The sequence below is a fragment of the Oreochromis aureus genome, linkage group 18, assembly GCF_013358895.1.
Source record: "Oreochromis aureus strain Israel breed Guangdong linkage group 18, ZZ_aureus, whole genome shotgun sequence".
NCBI lineage: Eukaryota > Metazoa > Chordata > Actinopteri > Cichliformes > Cichlidae > Oreochromis > Oreochromis aureus.
In genome coordinates this window covers 324,940-347,260 of record NC_052959.1, presented here as the reverse complement: position 1 = coordinate 347,260, position 22,321 = coordinate 324,940, and the positions used below count along the sequence as shown (strand labels likewise).

The 22,321-nt window shown below is 43.1% G+C and overlaps 1 protein-coding gene across 5 annotated transcripts in view; it reads left to right on the top strand.

The window, feature by feature from the left end:
- The first annotated feature begins 298 nt into the window (after positions 1–298).
- The window catches only part of LOC116321936 (fibrous sheath CABYR-binding protein-like), a 39,322-nt gene continuing 17,299 nt past the window's right edge, over positions 299–22,321 (top strand). The window contains exons 1-4 of one of the 5 annotated variants that reach the window (XM_039601911.1): positions 299–475; positions 19,127–19,288; positions 19,946–19,990; positions 20,789–20,857. In XM_039601911.1, the coding sequence (XP_039457845.1) occupies positions 433–475; positions 19,127–19,288; positions 19,946–19,990; positions 20,789–20,857 (319 nt within the window). In that variant the 5' untranslated portion in view covers positions 299–432. Of the gene's footprint in view, positions 476–8,529; positions 8,639–17,582; positions 17,717–19,126; positions 19,289–19,945; positions 19,991–20,788; positions 20,858–22,321 lie in introns of those variants that run through there. The other 4 variants (XM_039601913.1, XM_031741880.2, XM_039601910.1 and 1 more) reach the window with 4 other exon arrangements.

Below are 22,321 nucleotides of genomic sequence, written 5' to 3'. Positions count from 1 at the left end.
TGTAAACACTGATTTTAAAAGCCACGGATCTTTACGCTGTTGTTAAGAGAAATGTTTTATGCTCATATTTTTGACATTTAGATGTTTAAATGGTAAGTGGAATAAATAAACATCGCAGTGAGGGGGAATCTACCATATTGCCACGTTCCAAAGGAGCGAGGGAGGGGCAAAGATAAGACTATCCACACGGCTGAATAAGCCTAAGGCTTCTCGATACCCATTGGTCATAACATTTCCAAACCCCGCCCATCTTTGTGTAACAAGGCTTTCATTGGCCGAGAGAGCCGTCAGTGGTAAAGCGGGCGGGGTTTCTTTGGTTGTGAGTTTTATCAGATAGGAGCAGAAATTTTGATTTCTTTTCTCCTTTCAACAAGCACCGGTCGTTCCCGTCTTCTATCGGACGTTTCCGGTCCTGCAACCAAGGACTCAGCCATGGCTTCAAAGAAAAGCGGCAAAGGGAACCCAAAACCAAAAGGTGGGTTTGATTCTGTCCCGAGAGCGCTGCCTGGGATGACGCAGCCGTCAGCTTTCACTGGCAGGCATTTGAAAGTTGATTGGCTGTCACTCTGTTATTTCATTGTAGCTAACTGCTCCGTACGGGGATGGTTTAGCCGTCGTTCAGGAGTCGGCGGCGGTTATAAAGAGACTTCGAGCTAAGCGACACCTTAGTGCTTTTGTGGGTTAGCCCTGCCTCCAGTGCGGATAGTCGTACATTATCGCAACAGCGCAGGTCTGCCTGACACGGCCGCTTCATCCAGCCTTCAGATCGGGCGGTTCACCATGGCGACTCGAGCTCCCGGGATTAACGGGCAACATTGCCTCGCACGCGACAGATAACGTTAGCCGTCTGTCGTGAGGCTTCATTGCGTTGCGTTAGTGATGTTGGTAGGCCTGTTGAGCCAGTCAGTGTGGACTCGGGGCACCCCGCCCCCAGTTTATCCCCGTCACTTTCTGCTCACGTGTCAGTATCCGCGGTGGGCTCATACGTGGCTCGCGGGGCTCTCCTCCATCCTATAGAAAAGCTGTCCTCCATGGTGGTTGTAGTTTTAGGCCCGTCGCTGAGCCAGTGTAGTCTTCTCTTTAATCTCATTCAGTCCCGTTTTTGTTTATTTTTTGGAAATAACATGTGAGGTGCAAAAAAATTAAATATTCGTTGTCATATCTTAACGTACTTTATGATTGAGTAAGGGTGATAACTCAAAGGCCGATGACGGCCCCATGTGGTGTATGCTGATGTAAACGACTAAGCCACATGCCGAGTACACTCTGTCCTCACCCCACTGTGCATCGTTTACTGTTCTCCCTTTGCAAATTTCAGGGATAGGGTTAGCACAGGAAACTATACAACCAGGTCAGATGAGTCCATGACAGTGTTCTGCAAACGGATGGATGGAAAACGATTCCACTGTGGTGACAGCGGGAGATGAGCGTCTGGTTAGTGTAGTGCAGACCTGTAAACACTAAAACAGCTTATAGTGAGATGTCTTTGTTTAGCTGGCACAGATCAGAATCAGAATCAGAAAGGGTTTTATTGCCAAATGTTGAGCAGGTTTACAACATTAGGAAATTGCTGCGGTACTTAGTGCAAACATACTGTCATATAACGCTTAAATAAACATAAAAATAAAACTTAAAAGTGCTAAGTAGATAGATATATACATGAGTGCAGGTGGTGATCAGTGCCAAACATGGAATGATGCAGTGAACACAGTGTAGGGTCATGTGTTAGTGGTGGGAACAGTCATGGTTATTGTTCATGTTCCAACAGCAGAGGGGAAGAAACTGTTCTTATGGCGAGAGGTTCAGGTGCGAATGGACTGGAGCCTCCTGCCTGAGGGGAGCAGGTCAAACAGACTGTGTCTGAGAAGGGTCATGTGATCCGAGCTGCACGCCCCAGTGTCCTGGAGGTGTACAGGTCCTGGAGATGATGGCAGCCAATCAGAGCGCACAACACGCTGCAGTGTTTGTCCCTGATAGTGGCTCCAGCACCACACGGTGATGGAGGAGGTGAGGATGGACTCGATGATTGCAGGGTAGAATTGCATCATCGTCCGTGTTGGCAGGTTGAATTTCTTCAGCTGCCTCAGGAAGTACATCCTCTGCTGGGCTTTCTTTATGACGGAGGTGATGGTGGGCTCCCACTTCAGGTCCTGGGTGATGGTGGTACCCAGGAAGCGGAATGAGTCCACAAAGGTGATGGGGGTGTCAGTCAGGATGATGGGGGGGAGTGGGGCTGTGTGCTTCCTGAAGTCCACAATAACCTCCACTGTCTTCTGGGCGTTCAGCACCAGGTTGTTGTGGCTGCACCAGGACACCAGACGCTCAACCTCCTCCTGTAGGCAGACTCATCCCGTCCGAGATGAGTCCAATAACGGTGGTGTCATCTGCAAACTTGATTAGCTTGACAGACTGGTGGGTGGAGGTGCAGCAGTTAGTGTACAGGGAGAAGAGCAGAGGAGAAAGAAGAAGATCGGGAAAGAACAACAAGACCAACATAACACGTCTGAAAAAATATGTTAAACATTGGAAATTCACACAGATGGAGTAATAAGATTTCTGAAAAAATGTTTAGTTCATTGTTAGTTAACCAGTCCACTCTTGGTGTATTACCCCACTTTTCTCCAGCGCTCTTGTTTGTTTGTTTTTTATACCTAGAATGACTGTGAATGAATCTCAAAAAGGACACGGCATGCTCACCACTGGAGCAGTGCAAAATCAGATGTTTTTTCCCCCCCTTGTTTCTGTATGATCTGTAATATGTCTCTTTACATCAAGCTCAGTGACTGTTAAAACACTCCATGTCCAACCTGCTTCGTCCCATAGTCTCCATCCTTCCTTTTGTTGCATAATTCACGTAATTAAAGCAGGTAATACTACGTTTTCCTCTATTTTACAGCACATAGATGTAGCAGACATGTAGAAGAGTTTTGCATGCTGTAGTAAATCCAAAGGCAGTGTGTGACGTTTAGAAAAAACTGTGGCCCAGAGTAGAATAGCTGCTTTTGGTCTCCAAAAACATTTTCAGTTTGACTAATTGCTGGAGATATTACGCTGTCTTTTTTTTTTTTTTACAGAGTCTGCTACTATAGTTGGTACTTTGTCAGCATAGGGAAACTTAGGTGTACTTTGGTAAGTGCAAACAAAGCTCTAAGTTGTTTATGTGAACACATGAACGCATGAATGCGTGTGAGGTCCAGGTATTTACCTGCAGGATAATCCCAAGAATTGCTGGGTCCAAAAGCAGCCACTTTTGTTTGGTGGTTAATGCTTTTATCCCTGACACATAGGGGAGTGGTCCCTGTAGCCCAGGGGTGGGCTCAGAGGGCTACATGAGAAACTGGACTGTCGTGGAAAGCTGCTCGAATAAACTGATCTCTTTATAAACTGCTATTAATAAGAGTAGATAGAATCAGGCAATGCATTTGTGAAATAAGCATAGTAAGAATGCTAACATTTTAATACTATTTATTTAGCATTGACAAAAACACTCGTGAACAAACTATTCAGTTTTTGCAGAACTTCAAAGATTTTAATGTTTTCTAAAGTGCTGTTGCTATTTTACTTGTAGTTTAATAATTCCATCTGCAGCTTTTCCAGGGTTTTTCTTGTTGAGTGAGAGAAATATTGTCTCTTTGGAGCTTTAACAGATGCATTAAGGTCATGTTCAGTGTTTGAAGCAGAAATGCATCTGAGAACTTGTTCATAAAAAAACAAAACAAACAAACCAGAAATTCAAATGTGCTCTAATCCTTGTGTTAGCACTTTGCCCAGGCTGTCAACATGTTGTGGAAAAGTGAAAACCCCGTCTGTCAGTGTGTCAGTGCTTTTGTCTTGGTAAACTATTTTCTTTATAACATTAGTAACATGGTTTTAGCACCGAGTTACACACTGCCTCCTGGTGTATAACACAAATAACTGCAATCCCAAATTTAGTTCTGGCTTCATTTCAGTGAGTTTAAACAGATTTGTAACAGATTTGTGAAGCTATTGGTTTTAAACTCTGCCCATTTGTTCCATTTCAGTCTAACCAAGTATACAATTACCGCTATGAACAGACCTCCTAATGTTGTAGTCCCTTTTACCAGGTTCTCTGTAATCTTATGTTATCCCACATACAAACAGTGGGCTGTGTCATGGACGTCACCGCTCTTGTCCAGAGACAAAGAGACAAAGTCAAAACTGTATCAAACTTGACAAATTTAAATGCTCAGTTCACCACTGGAAGCCCCCAGCAGACTCAGCCTATTACAGCATAGCTAAGAGAGCCAGTCCTAACTATATGCTTTACCCAAAAGGCAAGTTTGAAATCCAGTAGAGATAGTGTCTGTCTCCTGAATCCAAACTGGAAGCTGGTTCCACAGAAGAGGGGCCTGAAAACTGAAGGCTCTGCCTCCCATTCTACTTTTAAATACTCTAGGAACAACAAGTAGGCCTGCAGTGTGAGAGCGAAGTGCTCTAATAGGGTGATATGGTACTACAAGGTCATTAAGGCTACGTTCACACTGCAGGCGAAAGCGCATCAAATCCGATTTTTTCGCCCCTATGCGACCCGTATCCGATCTTGGTATGACAGTGTGAACGGCACAAATCCGATATTTTCAAATCCGATCTGGGTCACTTTCGTATGTGGTCCTGAATCCGATACATATCCGATGTTTTAGAAAGCGACTGCTGTTTGAACGGTCATGTCGCATTAAATCCGTCTTTTACGTCACTGACACAAGACAGACGCCAATTATCAGCGCCGGAGAAGCGCCCGATAGGACTTCGCGAACGATTTCTTGCCATCCGGTGAAACTGTTGGGAAGACAACGTTGGAGAAATGTGAACATTTTATTTTTACTGTATTTTCTGCAGATTCTGACAGAAACCTGCGACTATCCTTTGAAGCACCGCTCCTCTAAAACAGCAAAAAGGATCATTATTAGGTTATTTACATTATTATGTAAATAACAAAATAACTTAAAGCAAAAAATTTGGAAACATAAAGTTCGAAGTCTTTATATTAAGGGCCATCAGTCAAACAATATTGTTTGCTCTGGGTCTAAACAGAGCGAGTTGTGTGTGACGTCTTCTTTTGCGCATGCGGGACGCTTTGAGCGTTCACACTAGAGCGCGTTTGATGTCGCATTTTATTTGTAGTGTGAACAAGCAGACAAAAAAATCGAATTTGATCAAAAAATCAGAATTGAGCATTAAGACCTGCAGTGTGAACGTAGCCTAAGATAAGATGGGGCCTGATTATTTAAGACCTTGTATGTGAGGAGCAGGATTTTGAATTCTGGATTTAACAGGAAGCCAATGAAGGGAAGCCAAAACTGGAGAAATCTGCTCTCTCTTTCTAGTCCCTGCCAGGACTCTTGCTGCAGCATTTTGGATCAGCTGAAGGCTTTTCAAGGAGGTTTTTAAAAGAACCTGATGGTAACGAATCACAATAGTTGAGAATAATACAAGCATGAAGTATTTTTTCAGCATCACTGATACAGGATTCAAAATGGCACAAATGATCATGTCCATGATCTTTAGACACTCAATGCATTAAAAACAGCCACGACTCTGTAGGCGTCTAACAGCTGTAAGTAAATACAGTTTGTCACATTCAGAGTGATTCACTTCACTAGATTGGGAAGAGTCATGATAGCCTGAGAACTATGACCAGGTGAATGAGGGGTGTCGTATCATGTACTTTCAATGCTCTTAAGTAGAGCAGAAAAGTGATATATCAGAACCGATCAATTTGCTATTGATTTAAATGCAAGAACTCAGTCCTACACATTAGTGTTGTATTTGTTCCATATGTGTAGGAAGGATATATCCTGGTTAAAATCACTGAGATTCCTCAGTTTTCTCCGTATTTATGACCTGCTTGGTTATAAGAAAGAGTTCTGGGCTGGTTTTCTGTTCTCTTGGAGCACATAAAGCGCTTATCAACCATTCACAGCCTTTCATACTCCAGTAGATGCATCAGAGAGAAACTGGGGTTCGTGTCTTGCCTAGTTGTGTTTGGCATGTAGACTGGAGCAGAGCCACCAAGCTCTGAGCCACAGCCACCCATCTGTCAGCCGCGAGTTCTCCTCCAAATGTGCTCCATGAATGAACAAATGCCTTCCTCCAAATTTACTTAGGCAGGTCCTTTTCACAGCTAACCAATGGCTGCAAGACGTGTGCACTTTGTTACCTCATGTGATCAAACAGTGGCAGCTGCTCATTTAATATTGACTCTAGATTAAAGAGTAGAGAGTAAACCGTAAAGTGCTTGTCGTGACTTTGGAGCATGTGATCATACGCCTACCTGGATGGCAGATCTCGTCGTCTTTGTCATTGGTGTATTTCTGCTGAAAAATGTGCACTTTCCCATTTATCATTATGTTTCCTTGTCACATGCCTTCTTGACTTTTCCACATTACCGTCTCTCAGGGCTGCTGCTTCCCCTCTCCAAAGGGCTGGGAGTTGCTTGAGTACATCACAGATGGAAGGGTAATGGCTGTGTCTGCTCCTCTGGGGCTGATGTGTGATGTTTTGTGTCCTTTGCATTTGCTGAGCGTGTTGTTTTTCTAAATTCAACCCTGAGCATGGCGGTGGCTCCATGTAACCTTGCATGAGAGCACAGCGCTTTGTGCATCTGTGTCAGGTATCGTGTTTTGGTTTGGAGCTGTCATAATAGGCTGTGTGATTAATTTTGCAGACCCAAATGCGTGATGCAGAAATTTAACTCAACATGAGCGTTTAATGCTGATGTCCAGAGAATAAGTTCAAAACCAAGAATACAGTGTAGGTGCAAAGGGAACCCAGAGGTTACACAGCTGTGGCACAGTGAGGAACAGGAGAAAGGCACAGAGGTGCTACCAAAATAAAACATGAAGGGAGACATAACTGACAGTGGAATGGAATTACTTTGACACATGGAGGGAGACGAGGATAAGACAGGGAAACATGGAAGCTGAAGGACAAACACAGAAATGGAACGCGACAGGAAACTAAAAGCAAAAGCAACCCCAATAAGACGAACAAGAACTGAAGACTAGGGCTGTGCGATATGACCAAAATCTCATATCCCGATATTAAGACATCTATCGTCCAATAACGATATAAATCACAAAAATGTAACATTTTCTGTAAATTCTGTGAATCTCGGGCAGCTCGACTTGCGTGAAGTGTTTCCAGCTGGGCGTCGCGTACCTGGAGTCGAGTGTTTTAACAGATGCATGAAACGCTACATTTTTAGACATAGGTTGTAACGGCCGCCGTTTTCTTTGTGAGTATTTATTACACGGCGTGCTGCGGGGAAAAGCCTGTTCTAACGTTTGAGTCTAAGGTTTATTTTTTAGCACCTGACGGCTCTTTTTTGCTTCTCATCCGTAAATACTCTGCATCTTTCACGTGATTCAGTTTATTTTGAAAAGTCTCAACAGGATCTTGAGCTTTATTGTGAAAGGTTTATGTGGAAAATAAACAAGCGGACACGAGGTGGTTTTACCGTCATTGTTGCTAACGACAACGCATAAAAACAAGCGCTTGTCCGTCTGTAGTGTGGTTATATTAAAAATAAGAGAAAGAGAGAACTTTAGGAAATTAATATAGCCACTACAGTGACCATCAAAATAATGAAAAAATATTGCCGTAAACAGTTTATTTTGCGACACCACGAAACAAACGATAGCGTAAAATGAAACGATAGACGTTTTTATATCGTCATCCGATATATATCGTTATATCGAACAGCCCTACTGAAGACTCAACATAGACGAATATAATGGAAGTTAATGAGAAAACCACAAAGAACCAAAGAAATACAGGAATTCAACAAGCAGTAAACTAAATATTAAGTCAAACAAACAGTCAATTCATCTTTCTTTAACTTTAAATGATAAATAAACTCAATCAAATATCTTTTTCATTAATGTTTCATATCCGCTGACTTTGAGTCTGATGTTTTGTCTTCCAGTCCAGTTGAAATGGGGTTAGAGAGGTTTTAAAGACACCTGTGGACACCTGGAACTGCAGAGTTGCTCAAGTCATTGACTAGTTTGTTTGCTCTGTCACTGTGATCTAATCAAAATAGCTCGACGCTAGCTTCAACAAACAGCAGTCTGATCTAATGCTAGTGACTTTCTGGGGCTCTGTCACAACAAAGCCAGGCGTGGGATTTGGTTCCTGCACATAGGTCGCTGCCACCATCAGTGGAATGTGCTGCGTACTGTTGCATACTGGCGCCACAAACCGAACCAGCCTGCTGCACTGAGGAAGTGGATGCAGCTGCAGTTGTATGACGTGGCGTTTAAAATGTGTGTGTTTGAAAACATTCTGCCCCAATGAGGAAAAAACGTCCTTGTAAAAGCTGGCTAAAGATCAGAAGTCTGCTGAGACTGTGCAGAGCTCCAATGTCCTCTGAAGCATACAAAGCTGTGTGCACATGTGGACGTGCATGAGCTCTGACACACTCTAAAAGCTCGAGGGAATCGAGGTAAGTTAGAAGGCGTGCACAGCAGCCCTTATATAAGAGCTAAGAGGAGCTGCTTGGGCTGAACAGTGTGTACAGAATGTGACAGAGCAGAGACTCTGCAGAGATCTGGAGGACAGCACTGTGCATGTTTGTGCCGTGCTCATATGAACATGGAGTTTACAGAACAACAAAGTGGTATGTTACTGCATGCTTTCTGATGTTTTCTTTTCATGTGGAGCTATTGGATACATCCCAGCAAATAGACATACCTCCAATTTCCTGTGTTAGTCCTTTTTAGGGGTAAAATTGTGTTACTGGATACTTCAAAGCAACAAGTAATCCTCTGAGATTGTCCAGTTTGATTTGTCACAGCATGAAGGACACGAGGAGAACCGCTTCATCGTATCTATCATTGTATACTTTATCCTCCATAACACGCATAGCAGAGTACCAGGGCTGTTAATTGTGGTCATATAATCAGATTTTTAAAGTGAGCTCTCTGAATGATTTAGCCGCTGTTATTTGGAAAGATGCCCAAACTATTCACTCACCCACCCATCTCATTGATTTCAGGTGTTTCAGTCACTTCCATGGCCACAGGTGTATAAAACCAAGCAGGTTGCAATGCAGGTTGCATTTGTAATGAGTCGCTCTCAGTGAACTCCAGCGTGGTGATAGGACACTAACAAGTCCACTCATGAAATTGGTGGTATCATAACAAAGTGGAAGTGGTTGGGGATGACGGCGGCTCAGCCACAAAGCAGTAGGCCACATAAAGTCACAGAGCCCTGTGCTGAGTGCCCAGTGGTCACCAGCCTTCTGCAGTTATCACCACAGGACCTAACAGGGCTCTAGAGTGCAACCAAGTTTTTCAGTGGTATGACTAAAAAAAATCTGTGGTCGCACTGGTGCGACCAGCTGTTCCAGTAAAAAAGACAAAAACAGTCTCGGCAACTCTGAAAGTCTCCGTGTGGTCAACAACTTACACACATCATGCCCCTATCGTGTGTCCCAATCAGAGATAGTCAGGGGCGGGACCTCTGTGATTGGCCGTGGTCCTGTAGTTGTCCCGTAGTCCTTCGTGTGTACGTTTGAAAGTGCAGGTGGATAGAGGGAGGTGAGTAGCTTGAATAAAGTGATATCGATTCATTAAATCATGAATCGACTTTTAAATATAAATGTATTTTGCCAGAAACGCCAGAATCTCAGGTTAAAGCTCACAAAACTATTTCAACAAACAGTAAATGAGAGCAGGAAAACAGATTCTGCACAAAGACGAAAATAGAAGCGGACCCGACGCATCAGAATCAGCTTTGTCTTTCTCGGCTTTCAGCCCCGACGGCCCGTACACGGACACGCCGTCAGGGCTGAAAGCCGACAGCTCGCTGACTCTGGTGCGTCGGGTCCGCTCTGTCTTTACGTCTTTTTTGCGCTGATTCTGAGCTGCAGGTTTTGTGTGTGTCCAACCAAAAATCACTGAACCAGCAGCAAAAGAAGCAGCAAACTACGCTTCACATTTGATCAATGTCGTCATGAATTCCCTCTGACTTTTGCTGTTTTGCTTCCACCACGATAAAATCACACTTCATGCACAGCTCTCTCTCTCTCTCTCTCTCTGTACTTCAAGAACAGTTTCCCGTCTCAAATCTGTTTTCTGCATTATCCATTCGCTTATTACCCCAAAGTCTACCGCTGTTTGCAGCGCTGTCGGCCGCTGTCTGTGGTTTTTTTAATAACTTAAATGACCTCGGACAAGAAAGCCTAATTTCTGCTGTTCAATACTGAAGAAATTTATAGTTTTTAAAATTGTGCAAAATTGCAGAATATTTTTAAGGTTATCTGCTATAAAAAGCCAGACCAGGAAAATCTGCTTCATGTTTTTCTGTTTTATTCTCAGTTACTTTGACACAAAAGCATCTGCTGTGATGCTCACACCTCTGATGAAGTCACACATGTATCAGTGCTGATAAATGATCAGAATTATAATATTTCTGACTGTCTGAAGCAAAATTGAATCGAATCGGGACCTCGTGAATAGAAATCGAATGGATTATAGAAATCAGTGATGATACCCAGCCCTAGTGAGCAGCCCAGGCCCAACAGAAGTGGATGTAGCTGTGGGTAATGAGGAAAGATGAAAAGAACTATTGATAACTTCGTTAAGGCCTGATCCGTCTGAAATTCATAGGCAGCTCTGACACGGAGCCATCAATCTCTGAATGCTGAAAAAGCAGCAGTGTATCCAGACAACACATTATATGCAGCGATAAATGCCCAAGTGTCCCCTCCCCCCACTGCCTTTCAGCAGCAAACAGGTCATCAGAGGAGCCGATGTGATGATTAAGTTTAGCATTGCCTACAATATTACCAAAGAGTGCCAACGCACTTTAAGCAGTTTTTCAGTAACTTATCTTTCTTGTAGAAATGTGCTCCAAATAAAGAACTTTGTGTTGACAAGATTGTTAGTTAATCATTTACAAATCAATATTGACTGTATGGACAGCAATTTCCCCCCAAAAAAGGTGCACATGTAAAACTGCGGTGTTAAGCGTTGTGGTTGAAAAATTTGGGTGCGCCTAACTCTTGTGCCTTTTGTGCTTAGGTGCACCAGTGCAACCGTGGCAAAAAGTTAGTCTAGAGCCCTGCCTAAAGTTTACCTTACCTACCTCTGGATTGAGAACACATCGAATGAGTCTGGGATTGGGAGTTGGTACTTGTCTGCACTGTGCCAAGTGTAAATTTGGTGGAGGGGGTTTATGGTTTGGGGAGGAGCTGGGCTAAGCACCTTAGTTCCAGTGAAGGACCTCTCAATGCTTCAGCATATAGAGACCATTTCACGGTCCAGACGTTGTGGGAGCTGACTGGTTCTTCTCTACGTGTGCTTAGTATCTGACCTCACAGATGTGCTTCTGTTAGAGTGGCTAAGATGTCCATAAACACGTCTGAATGTTGTGGAAAGCCTTTTCAGAGGCGTTGAAGCTGTTGTAGCTCAAAAGGCTGGGCCTGTGGATTCAGACTGGTGAGAGTGTACGTGCACATGTATGTGAGCTAGCTCATGGATTGTTTCCTGTTTGATGTTGAGGATCAGATAATAATTGTTCTGTAGAGGTCGTTCAGTGCCACTTCTTTATTTTTACATGGTTTGATGTTTATTTTGTAACATGTAGTTATGTAATTGTTTTGTCTCATATTATTCATTTGCCGTCTTGTGGACATAATGGAATGGACTGAACATAATGTTTTGGCAGAGTAACATTACAGTGAGCAAACAGAGGTGTGCTGTCCAACAGTGTCTCTGCCACACTGTTTAAATATCCAGTGTCAGTTGGGTCAATAAGACTAAGGAAGGCCGTCAGCCCTCATTCTCTTCCTCCTGTGTTGGAAGTCTTACTAACTCCAACGAGGAGAACACGGCTGTGGAAACCTGAAATACTCGCTGTGTTCACAATGTTGCCACACAGCTGCCTGTAGCAATGCTGTTGTGCAATTTTACCAGTACAGAATATAGCATTAGAACCTGTTTCTAAGAAAAAACAAAACACAGTGCCAAAAAAGGGCTACTCTACTCTATTCTATTCTATTCTATTCTGCTTACAGTTACTGGGTAAGGACCACATGGTGTCATGGCAGTTTTCAACACATTTGCCAAATACAACAATTACTGGATTTCTTTGTTCATTTGATTTGCATTCTGCTGCTTAAAGTTTCTCAGCCCTAAACCAGTTTTCATATGCATCTTATTACAGTATATTGCTGACCTCTTATTTCTAAGGTTATGTGTGTAATTGCTGGTATGTGCACTAACTTTAAGCTTCAAAGAGGCCAGTTTTGTAACACCACGTTAGCAGGACTTCATTTGTGTCAACGTTGAAGCCTTTGTGAAAGCTCGTTTTTCCTGTGTTAGTTGTGAGAGTGGCACCTGTGGCTCACTCGGTGAAGTTATGTGGGGTTGCTCCTGCCTCGGCGTGGAGAAGCGATCGGATAAATTGCTGACATAGCTTAACTGTGCAGCTGGGAACAGGGCTGTGTTTTCCAAAGACACAATGCAGCATGCCTGCTTGGTTAAAAACAGAGGCCCCAACATTCTTTTATTTTGGTAGACTTCATTATTAAAGACAAATATTCATTAACAAACGTGCATTTACTAAAGTTTATAAAGGAGTCTTTATGGGGCATTCCATTTAAACATAAGATCTACAGGGTGGGCCATTTATATGGATACACCGTAATAACATGGGAATGGTTGGTGATATTAAAGTCCTGTTTGTGGCACATTAGTATATGTGAGGGGGCAAACTCCTCAAGATGGGTGGTGACCATGGTGGCCATTTAGAAGTCGGCCATCTTGGATACAACTTTTGTTTTTTCAATAGGAAGAGGGCCATGTGACACATCAAACTTATTGGTAATGTCACAAGAAAAACAATGGTGTGCTTGGTTTCAACGTAACTTTATTCTTTCATGAGTTATTTACAAGTTTCTGACCACTTATAACATGTGTTCAATGTGCTGCCCATTGTGTTGGATTGTCAATGCAACCCTCTTCTCCCACTCTTCACACACTGATAGCAACACCGCAGGAGAAATGCCAGCACAGGCATCCAGTATCTGTAGTTTCAGGTGCTGCACATCTCGTATCTTCACACCATAGACAATTGCCTTCAGATGACCCCAAAGATAAAAGTCTAAGGGGTCAGATCAGGAGACCTTGGGGCCATTCAACTGGCCCACGACGACCAATCCACTTTCCAGGAAACTGTTCATCTAGGAATGCTCGGACCTGGCACCCATAATGTGGTGGTGCACCATCTTGCTGGAAAAACTCAGGGAACGTGCCAGCTTCAGTGCATAAAGAGGGAAACACATCATCATGTAGCAATTTCAAATATCCAGTGGCCTTGAGGTTTCCATTGATGAAGAATGGACCCACTATCATTGTACCCCATATACCACACCAAACCATCACTTTTGTTGGTCCAACAGTCTTGGAGGGATCCATCCAATGTGGGTTAGTGTCAGGCCGATAGCGGTGGTTTTGTTTGTTAACTTCACCATTCACATAAAAGTTTGCCTCATCACTGAACAAAATCTTCTGCGTGAACTGAGGGTCCTGATCCAATTTTTGTTCTGCCCATTCTGCAAATTCTGTGCGCCGATCTGGGTCACCCTCGTTGAGATGCTGCAGTAGCTGGAGTTTGTAAGGGTGCCATTTGTGAGTAGCTAATATCCGCCCAAGGGATGTTCGACTAATGCCACTCTCCAGTGACATGTGAGTGCTACGCTGTGGGCTCTTGCTGAATGAAGCTAGGACAGCCACTGATGTTTCTTCATTAGTGACAGTTTTCTTGCATCCACATTTTGGCAAATCCAACACTGAACCAGTTTCACAAAACTTAGCAAGCAGTTTGCTAACTGTAGCATGGGAGATGGGTGGTCTCGTAGGGTGTCTTGCATTGAAATCTGCTGCAATGACCCAGTTACTGCGTTCACCAGATATCAACACAATTTCGATCCGCTCCTCACGTGTTAACGTCTTCGACGTGTCAATGGCTGTGAACAAAGAGAAACTTGTAAATAACTCATGAAAGAATAAAGTTACGTTGAAACCAAGCACACCATTGTTTTTCTTGTGACATTACCAATAAGTTTGATGTGTCACATGGCCCTCTTCCTATTGAAAAACAAAAGTTGTATCCAAGATGGCCGACTTCTAAATGGCCACCATGGTCACCACCCATTTTGAGGAGTTTGCCCCCTCACATATACTAATGTGCCACAAATAGGACTTTAATATCACCAACCATTCCCATGTTATTACGGTGTATCCATATAAATGGCCCACCCTATACTTCATTTATCCCACATACATAGGAAACTATTTAAAAATAATAATAATGATGTGATTTCATTCAAATGTCATTGGAGCAGGGGGCATAAAGGGGGACACAGGGTCATGTGGTAGGGATCTGGGCCTATAGTAGTTGTAGTGTAAGGACATCCTCCAACAATCAGGCGATCCCCTGTAAGAAGCATTGGACAACAGCGGAGAAACCTCAGGCAGAACCAGGCTCAGGGAGGGGCTGTAATGTGCTGCCACCGGCTGTGGGTGAGGAGAAAAGAACTACGGGAGACAAGACAAAACATGCATTATGGGAAAGAGTGCGAGAGTTTAATAACTACTAATGATTAAAAGCAGTAATGGTGTGTAAGCACACGGGAAGTAAAGGGAGCAGAGGAAACGCTCTGTCAGAGAAAAGAGAAGAGCATGGGACCAAACAAAGCATTAGAAGAATCATGGCGTGCACTATAGTGATGGCCATCATTGGAAGCCCCTCAGCAGGTCTTTTAGATGTGATGGGCCTCATTGTTCAACATCTCGTATGTAAGGAGAGGATTTTAAATTCAACTCTAACAGAAAGCCAGCGAGGAGAGACTAATATGCTGCAGCGTCTGGATTAAATGAAGCTTTTTTTATCAACAGCCTGATCATTATTGAAACCTTTGACAAATGTAACCGCTCCCTGATAGATGTTGTTGACAACATGGTGTTTCATTAACTTGGCTCTAGCTCAGGCAGCAGCTCACTTTCCCATGGGACCAGAGCAGAAACTGTGGAGGCCACACGAGTTTGGATCCATTATAGTTTGAATTTGTCAATGTTTAAGTTCTCAGACATAAAAAAGCATAGTTAGTATTTGGTAGGGCTTTATTTGGACATGTCAAGTAGTACAAACCAATTGAAACCAGTTTATAAGAAAAACAATCATAATGTCCAGTATTTACAATAATAACCAATAATCACTGTTTTACATTCCTGTTTATTCATATGTGCTGTAATACATTACAGTTTATATTTGAGAGAGGTGTACATATTTACAAATGTTAACAGTGTACACGGCTATGATCACCAGGGCTCGCAAAATCGCTAGCCCGACGTCCCGGGGCTAGCGATTTTTCCAGTCGGGCTACCAAAATCTATCTCAGCCCTGCCCGTCGGGCTATCATAGGAAGGAAAAATATGTGTCAATGCTTTTGCATTTTCTTTCGCAAATGTAGCTGAGTAATTATGTTATTGGCATCGATGAGCCTCTGTCAATATGTGACATATCGAAATAACCTTTGAATTTGCGCTTGGTTTTTGCTTTCACTTTCACTTTGCCATCGCACGAACGGTGTGTAGAGAGCGGCAGCACTGATTGGTGAGTGACGATTAATTGCGCACCAATTCCTCTGACATCGTCTTATCACTCATTAGCTTACTATTCAAACGTGACAAGTGAAATCTCCCACAGCAAGCTTAAACATGTGAGAGGTTGATTGCGCAGAGAATCGCTGACCGTTATGTGAGTGCGTGTGTAAAAGCAGCAGGATTTACGCCGGTATTTTAGTTCTGCTGAGCCAAATAAAAGCCGACCACAAAACGGAAAAGTTATGAAAAATCAGACTACGAGGCAAAAAGAAAGCTCAGCTTTTTTGGTTTCATGGACAAAAGAATTTCTGTGGCTGGAATATGACGAGCTAAATAACATGATGTTCTGCCGGGTGTGTCGTGAGTTTCATTTCATTTGAGTCGACAAGCACCTTTGTAACTGGGACCAGTAATTTGAAGAAAGACCCCATCAGAACCCATGAGAAATGCAAGAAATGCATTATTGCCCAGTCTGCAATATCTTTCCCAGAACAAACAGCAATTGCAAAAAACATACTAAAAATAAAACAAGCACAAGAAGAAGTCCTGAAAAATCTTTCAAAAGCGTACTATGTTGCAAAGAGTGAACTACCATTGGCCAAATGTAGCAGTCTTTGCAAACTTCAAAAAGCAAATGGCCTCAATCTTGGTTCCACTCACCTCTTACCTGTGACTTCAGTGGAAATTTCAGATTCAGGATCTGACACAGACTGATTCATGTTCTACACAGTTCTTACAAGTTCAGAGAAATTTCTGTTCAATTAGAACCAAGTATTTGAGTTGATGACTGTAATTTTTATACAGTTGTTGTGATTTGTATTTTAACAATTTTCTGATTAATTTTTGTTTCCTTTACAATGTTATACTTTAATGTATAATATTGTAAAGGAAACAAAACATTAAAAAATTGCTCTCTTTTTTTATTCGGGCTACTTAAATTTATTTTGGGCTACCAAAAACTGAAGAGTGCCTGCCCGAAGGGCTACCAGAGACTTTGTAATTTTGCGAGCCCTGATCACATGCTCTAGTGTGTGTGTGTATATAAGAACCCGTCCAGTCACACGTGCCTATGAAAAGCTGTGTCGTTACAGAGGTGTTACTCTCTCCGACACCTTCACAACCTTATTGCTGCATAAATAGGTTACGTGTAATAGTGAGTTACGTGTTAGCTGAAATTAATTTCATACTTTGTAAAAAAGCATTTGTTGGTGATGACGGCTCCTTTACGGAGAAACTCATCACTTCCATCATCATCATTTTCAGTTGGATTCGGGGCAGATGATTGGCTGCAGCTTTATTTTCTGTCTCTGAAACTGAGAGTTTCCAATTTATTACGTCATGATTGATGGTGCCTAATGCTGCACGCTGTTTTTTATCTGTGGCATTTGTAACCCCCTGATTCAGTTAATGGCAGAGATGTTTGATCTGAGTCCATACTGACTATGAGGAGTTTAGCCTCATTTTAACCAACAAGCCTGTAATTTGTGAAGTGGTGTGTTCTCGGTTACATGCAGTGCTACAAATGTCTATTTTCATGTAGTTACGTGTTTGACATGATGCAGCTGTCTGCTCTGAGATCGCTTCTTTGGCCTTTTTTTACTGCTGCTGTAAGAATACTGAACATGCGGTAGACAGGTGCCATGCAGGTTCATGTAGCACTCTACAAAGTAAACATGGAAGATTTTAAAGTTCACAATATCAGGCAGGGAGGAGAGGAGCCTTTAAATATGGCCCCGTAATGTCCTCCCCTCTCTCTCTGTACGAGGGCCAGCTGGTTTAACAGCACTATTAATAGCTGTGTATGACCTCTAGAAGCCATATCGTCTCAGAGAAAAGAATGGCACACATGATGACGGCTGGATGAGCAACAGAAAGAAAGCCAGTAAACAGAGAGAGAGGGCGGGGCCACACAGAGGGCGAGGCTGAGCTGATATTCACCGTCACTGGGCTGCACGCTTCTTTTTGGCCAGTTAACCTCCTGTTGGTCCACCATACGCCATAGATGGGTGATCCAGTGACCCTGGAGTCTGCTGCCTCTCCTGGTGTTACAGCAGTGCCCACAGTGCTAGCTGCAGAAAACCAAGGTGAGGCTATCAAATCAAAAGCATCCTAGCACCAAACAGCATGGCCTGTGTGGACGGCTGTTTGAGTGTTTAATACCTGCTAGAGGAGCGAGTGTGTCCAAGTGTGTGAGTGATGTCATCAGGGCGTTAAGATGAATTACAGTTGTGATCCAGATGTGTGACAGAATAAGAGATTATGTCTTGTAACATGTAGTCGTGCTTTTGCTGTTTGAGTTAGATATACACTCCCAGCTGCACTCATGCGCACATATGGATGAATCCAAAAACAAAAAGACACACAAACGTCTGCAGAGGAAAAGATGATGTGATGTCACAGCACAGATTTGATGATTTAGGGACCTGGCATGTTTCAGGTGTGCAGAGGAAGTGTCTGAGGTTTGACCTAGCATGTAGCGGACTTTAGCACCTGTTCATTCTCTCTGCCATGTTCTCACAGCGAGCATGTCTTTGTCACTCCAAGAATAGATTCTTGGCTATACTCTACTGTCCCAGCACCACATACACAGGACTGGGACAGTAATGTCCTCAAATGATTTCAGATCATTTATAAGGAAACACCGTTTAGGGAAATGTGACTGCTGTGGAAAATGCACTGTCAGAAATCTGGTGCGAGAAGGCGAGTGATTCACGACCTCAGGAAGAGAGAAGTTACTGTGAATCTTACTGATTTACTGCAGAACAGCTCCAGAAGTGAAAACCATCAGGCCCTGTTCCATTTTAGACAAGCTTTCTTTGAAGGGTCAGATCTGGTGTTTGTTTCCTCTGAGGCCGAGTGCACTCACAGTGGTGGGAGGGGTGAAAGAGCATGGTGTCAAAATCCCCTGAACTATGTGGTGACCTCCTGGAAATAAGGGTGGAGCTAAAATCTGCTTTTTTTTCTTTTTCTTTTTTTTTTAAAAGCAACATTCTGATCCACAGCAGCCCGCAGTGTGTGGGGGCTGGGTGGTGCCCAGTGTGGGCATCCTCTGGGGGCATGTCTTCTGGGATTAAGTATGCTCAGAGTTTCAAAATGAGGGCAGTTTATTGATGTAGGTCCACAGCTCAGACTGTCCTCAACATTTATTTGAACAGTTTTTGTTCTATAACTAATAACTTGTATGTATTATTGTGCGATCTACTGTACAATATAAAGCGCCTTGAGGCGACTTCTGTTGTGATTTGGCGCTATATAAATAAAATTGAGAATTGAATTGAACTTGGAGGCTGCAGGCTGTGTTCACTCCGTGTAGTTGGGCTTCATGAAGACACAGGAGGACTTCAAGCTTCTCACTGTGTTCACTGCTGTTTCGTTGGACTCTCTCATCATTAGTTACACTTATAACTCTAAACTAGCATTAAGGTCAATGTACTTCTATTTCAATGTACTGAGTGTGTAAAGGAAAACTGACATCACGTGTGTTGTCTTTCCAGATGGTGCTAAAAGCCAGTCGTCTAACAAGAATGGGAAGAAGGCCGACTCTGAGTCCAGTGGCAGCAGCTTCTTCACCTGGTTCATCGTGTTGGCCCTGCTGGGTGTCTGGACGTCTGTAGCTGTGGTCTACTTTGACCTGGTTGACTATCAGGGAGTTCTTGGTGGGTACATGTTGCAACACACACACACACACACACACACACACGTGTGGGTTTGGCTTTGAGAGAATTTAAACACCTTGATTCAGCCTAAAGGAACTTCCTGGAAAGGTGTGGCAGTAACCAGTTTGGCTTTTGTTGTCATCTGTCCACAGACAACGCCTTCCATCTGTCCCTAAAGCAAACCTCCACCTGGAATAAGAACCAGTCTAACTGTCGTTATCAGAGCATTAAATTCAGACCAGCAGTTATTACTAGTGAGCCTCACTCTGCTGCCGTCTCAACACTTTAAACCAAATACTTTGGTAAACAGCCTGCCAATCACATCAAAGTCAGTCAAATTAAATGAAGGGATTAAACTGTAGCTTGTGATGGTTACATATAATACAGTAGCATATATATAAGTTAGCTAAAAAGTAGGTGCAGACTCATTAGCCTGTTGCATGTCGACCCAAATCTGTAGAGAAAGGCTGAAGCTGTCCTTTTACAGCCGACCTGCTGCTGCTGCATGCCTGTGCTATCTTTGATCACAGCTGCCTGCATTAATGATAAATGGCACATTCTTGTGTGTGTATGTATGAAATGTGATTGTGTTTTATCTCTTAACCCTGTCTTTGTTACATTATGAGTGTTTTTATTATTTGTTTGTTTTGCATGCAGATAAGGCTAAGGGCTTACAAATTAACCTGTCTGAAGCATTGCAAGGTAAAAACTCATAATGTATATTCTGCATATGTGAACAAAAATGACTGTTGTTGTCACACACACTGTTTGCAGAGCCCCGAGTCCATTTAGTGTTTGGCAGGAACATCTGGAACACTACACAGAACATAAACTACACACGTCCACAAACACTACGTATGAAATTCAACACGCCCTTTATAGCCGACCTAAACTGACACCTCTGTGTACAGTTACACCCTTCATGTAGCACTCAGAGCCACAGGAGTATAGTAATCAGCAGCTGGTAGCTGTAGAGAAAGGTGGAGTGAAGGCAGCCAAGCTGCTGAGGTGTCAGTCACACAGGCTGGAGGCTCGTCCCCAACCCTTGGTCACCAAGGACACATATGTAAGCAACATATGAAGGCTGTGGTCGGTGGAGGAGAGCACACTTTCCCCTTGCAGCGTTGGTTCCTGAGTCTGTGCTAGATTCAACTGCTGTGACCACACCAGTCTAAGGACTGGGACCAGTCCTTAGACTGGAGGACCTTCATGCCTCTCCAGCTGCAGTGTTCATGTATGATCTTATAAACACAGGCATCATGTAGGAGCAGTGCAACGCTCTCCCAGGAGCTGTCTTTTTCTAAAGGACACATTTTTAACACCCATGTTTGTCTTTTAATACATTTGCCTTTAAAAGTAATTTTTATATTATGATATAAATTTAGAATAATTACAGTAAGCACATATGTTTAATGTATGAGAGACAGCATGGACTGTACTGAACGATGCATGTGAATTTGTCTAAGTGTGGCTTTATGACTGTGTTTGCTGCCGCTGTAGGTAAACTGGTGGCGTACGACACAGACGGCGACGGAGATTTCGATGTCGAGGACGCAAAAGTTCTGCTAGGCAAGTTGATCAAACTACGATTCACAGCTGTTGTCTCTGTTTGTTGTCACATCTACAACAAAAAGAATATTATCATCACAACATCTGCAAACCTGTGATGGGTTTGTGTTTGTGAATTAGACAAAATGCTACTTTGGGTTTCTTTTGCATGGCTAACAATCACAGGGCCGACTGTGTTCATTAGAAATAATACAAGAACGCAGAGCTCCCCGTTTGGGTTTTATTCTAACATGAACATCTGAATGGCCTCCAAAACGTTGGCTATATGCAGTCTAGGGATGGGTATCCAAACCCGGTTCTTGTTGAGAACCGGTTTCCACTGTTTCAATTCCTTGGAATTGTTTGCCATTTTTGCAAACGATTCCCTTATCGTTTCCAGTCGCCCTGAATGATGTCACCACGTTGCGGAGCGTCATTTACCTGGCAGGGCGCCTAAGTGGCTCAAACGCTCAAAAGTTTGGTTATATTTTACGGGAACGGATGACAACAGGGCAACCTGCAATACTTGCAAAGTAGATATTTCATTAAGGGAGGAAACACTACGAATATGCAAAAGCATTTGCTCACAAAACACGCGATGACCTTAAATGAATGTCGTGTTTTTAATTCCGCTCCGGACTCGTGAATCTCAACCCAGCAGCAGCGGTAACGTTTGCACGTCCTCTCCCGTTAATGCGGCAGGTAAATAATCAGCTAACAGTGCATATTATGTTAGCGCGATCTACCTTATTACAAAACCTGCCATTGTGCATTTAGGTGACCATGATGAGACAGACAGAGTCTGGCTGGCAGTTCTCGCTGCAGTCTACCGTTAGCGTCTCCTTTCAGGCCAGAATAGACGAATGTCACCGAGCAGTGACTAAGTTTGTGGTCAAAGGCTTGCACCCGATTTTGCCCCGATTTTCCATAAGTGAATGTGTTTAACTGTAGGCAGGGACATTACTGGATATTCTTGTGTAATTGCTACAGAATAATTTATGTTATACTTTGTTATTGCTACAGAAGAATATTTATTTTATTATTTTACATTCACAATTTTTTTTCCCGGGGACCCTGTGACACCCCATTGAAGAGCCGTAGGCTGTGGATCTCTTAAGATCTCACTGTTGGGTTTGTAAGGCCATGTTACTCCTAAATTTCTATCTTGTTCAAAGAGAAGATATAAAACAAAGTTCTAAGCTAATCGACCTTAGTGTTCTCCTTTTTTAAAAATAAGAATCGATAAAGAATCGAATCGTTAAACAGAATCGAAAATGGAATCAGAATCGTGAAAATCTTATCAATACCCATCCCTAATGCAGTCTAAAGCTCGGCCAATCAGTAGGGGATGGATGGAGGCTCATCACCGTCGGGTATCTCAGAGGGCGTTACTATTCTTTATTCGCTCACTCAACAGGTTCCTTTAAGGAGCTTTTGTGGTACTCAGCCTGGACACGGGCAGGATGTGCCTGTGTTTCCCCTGTT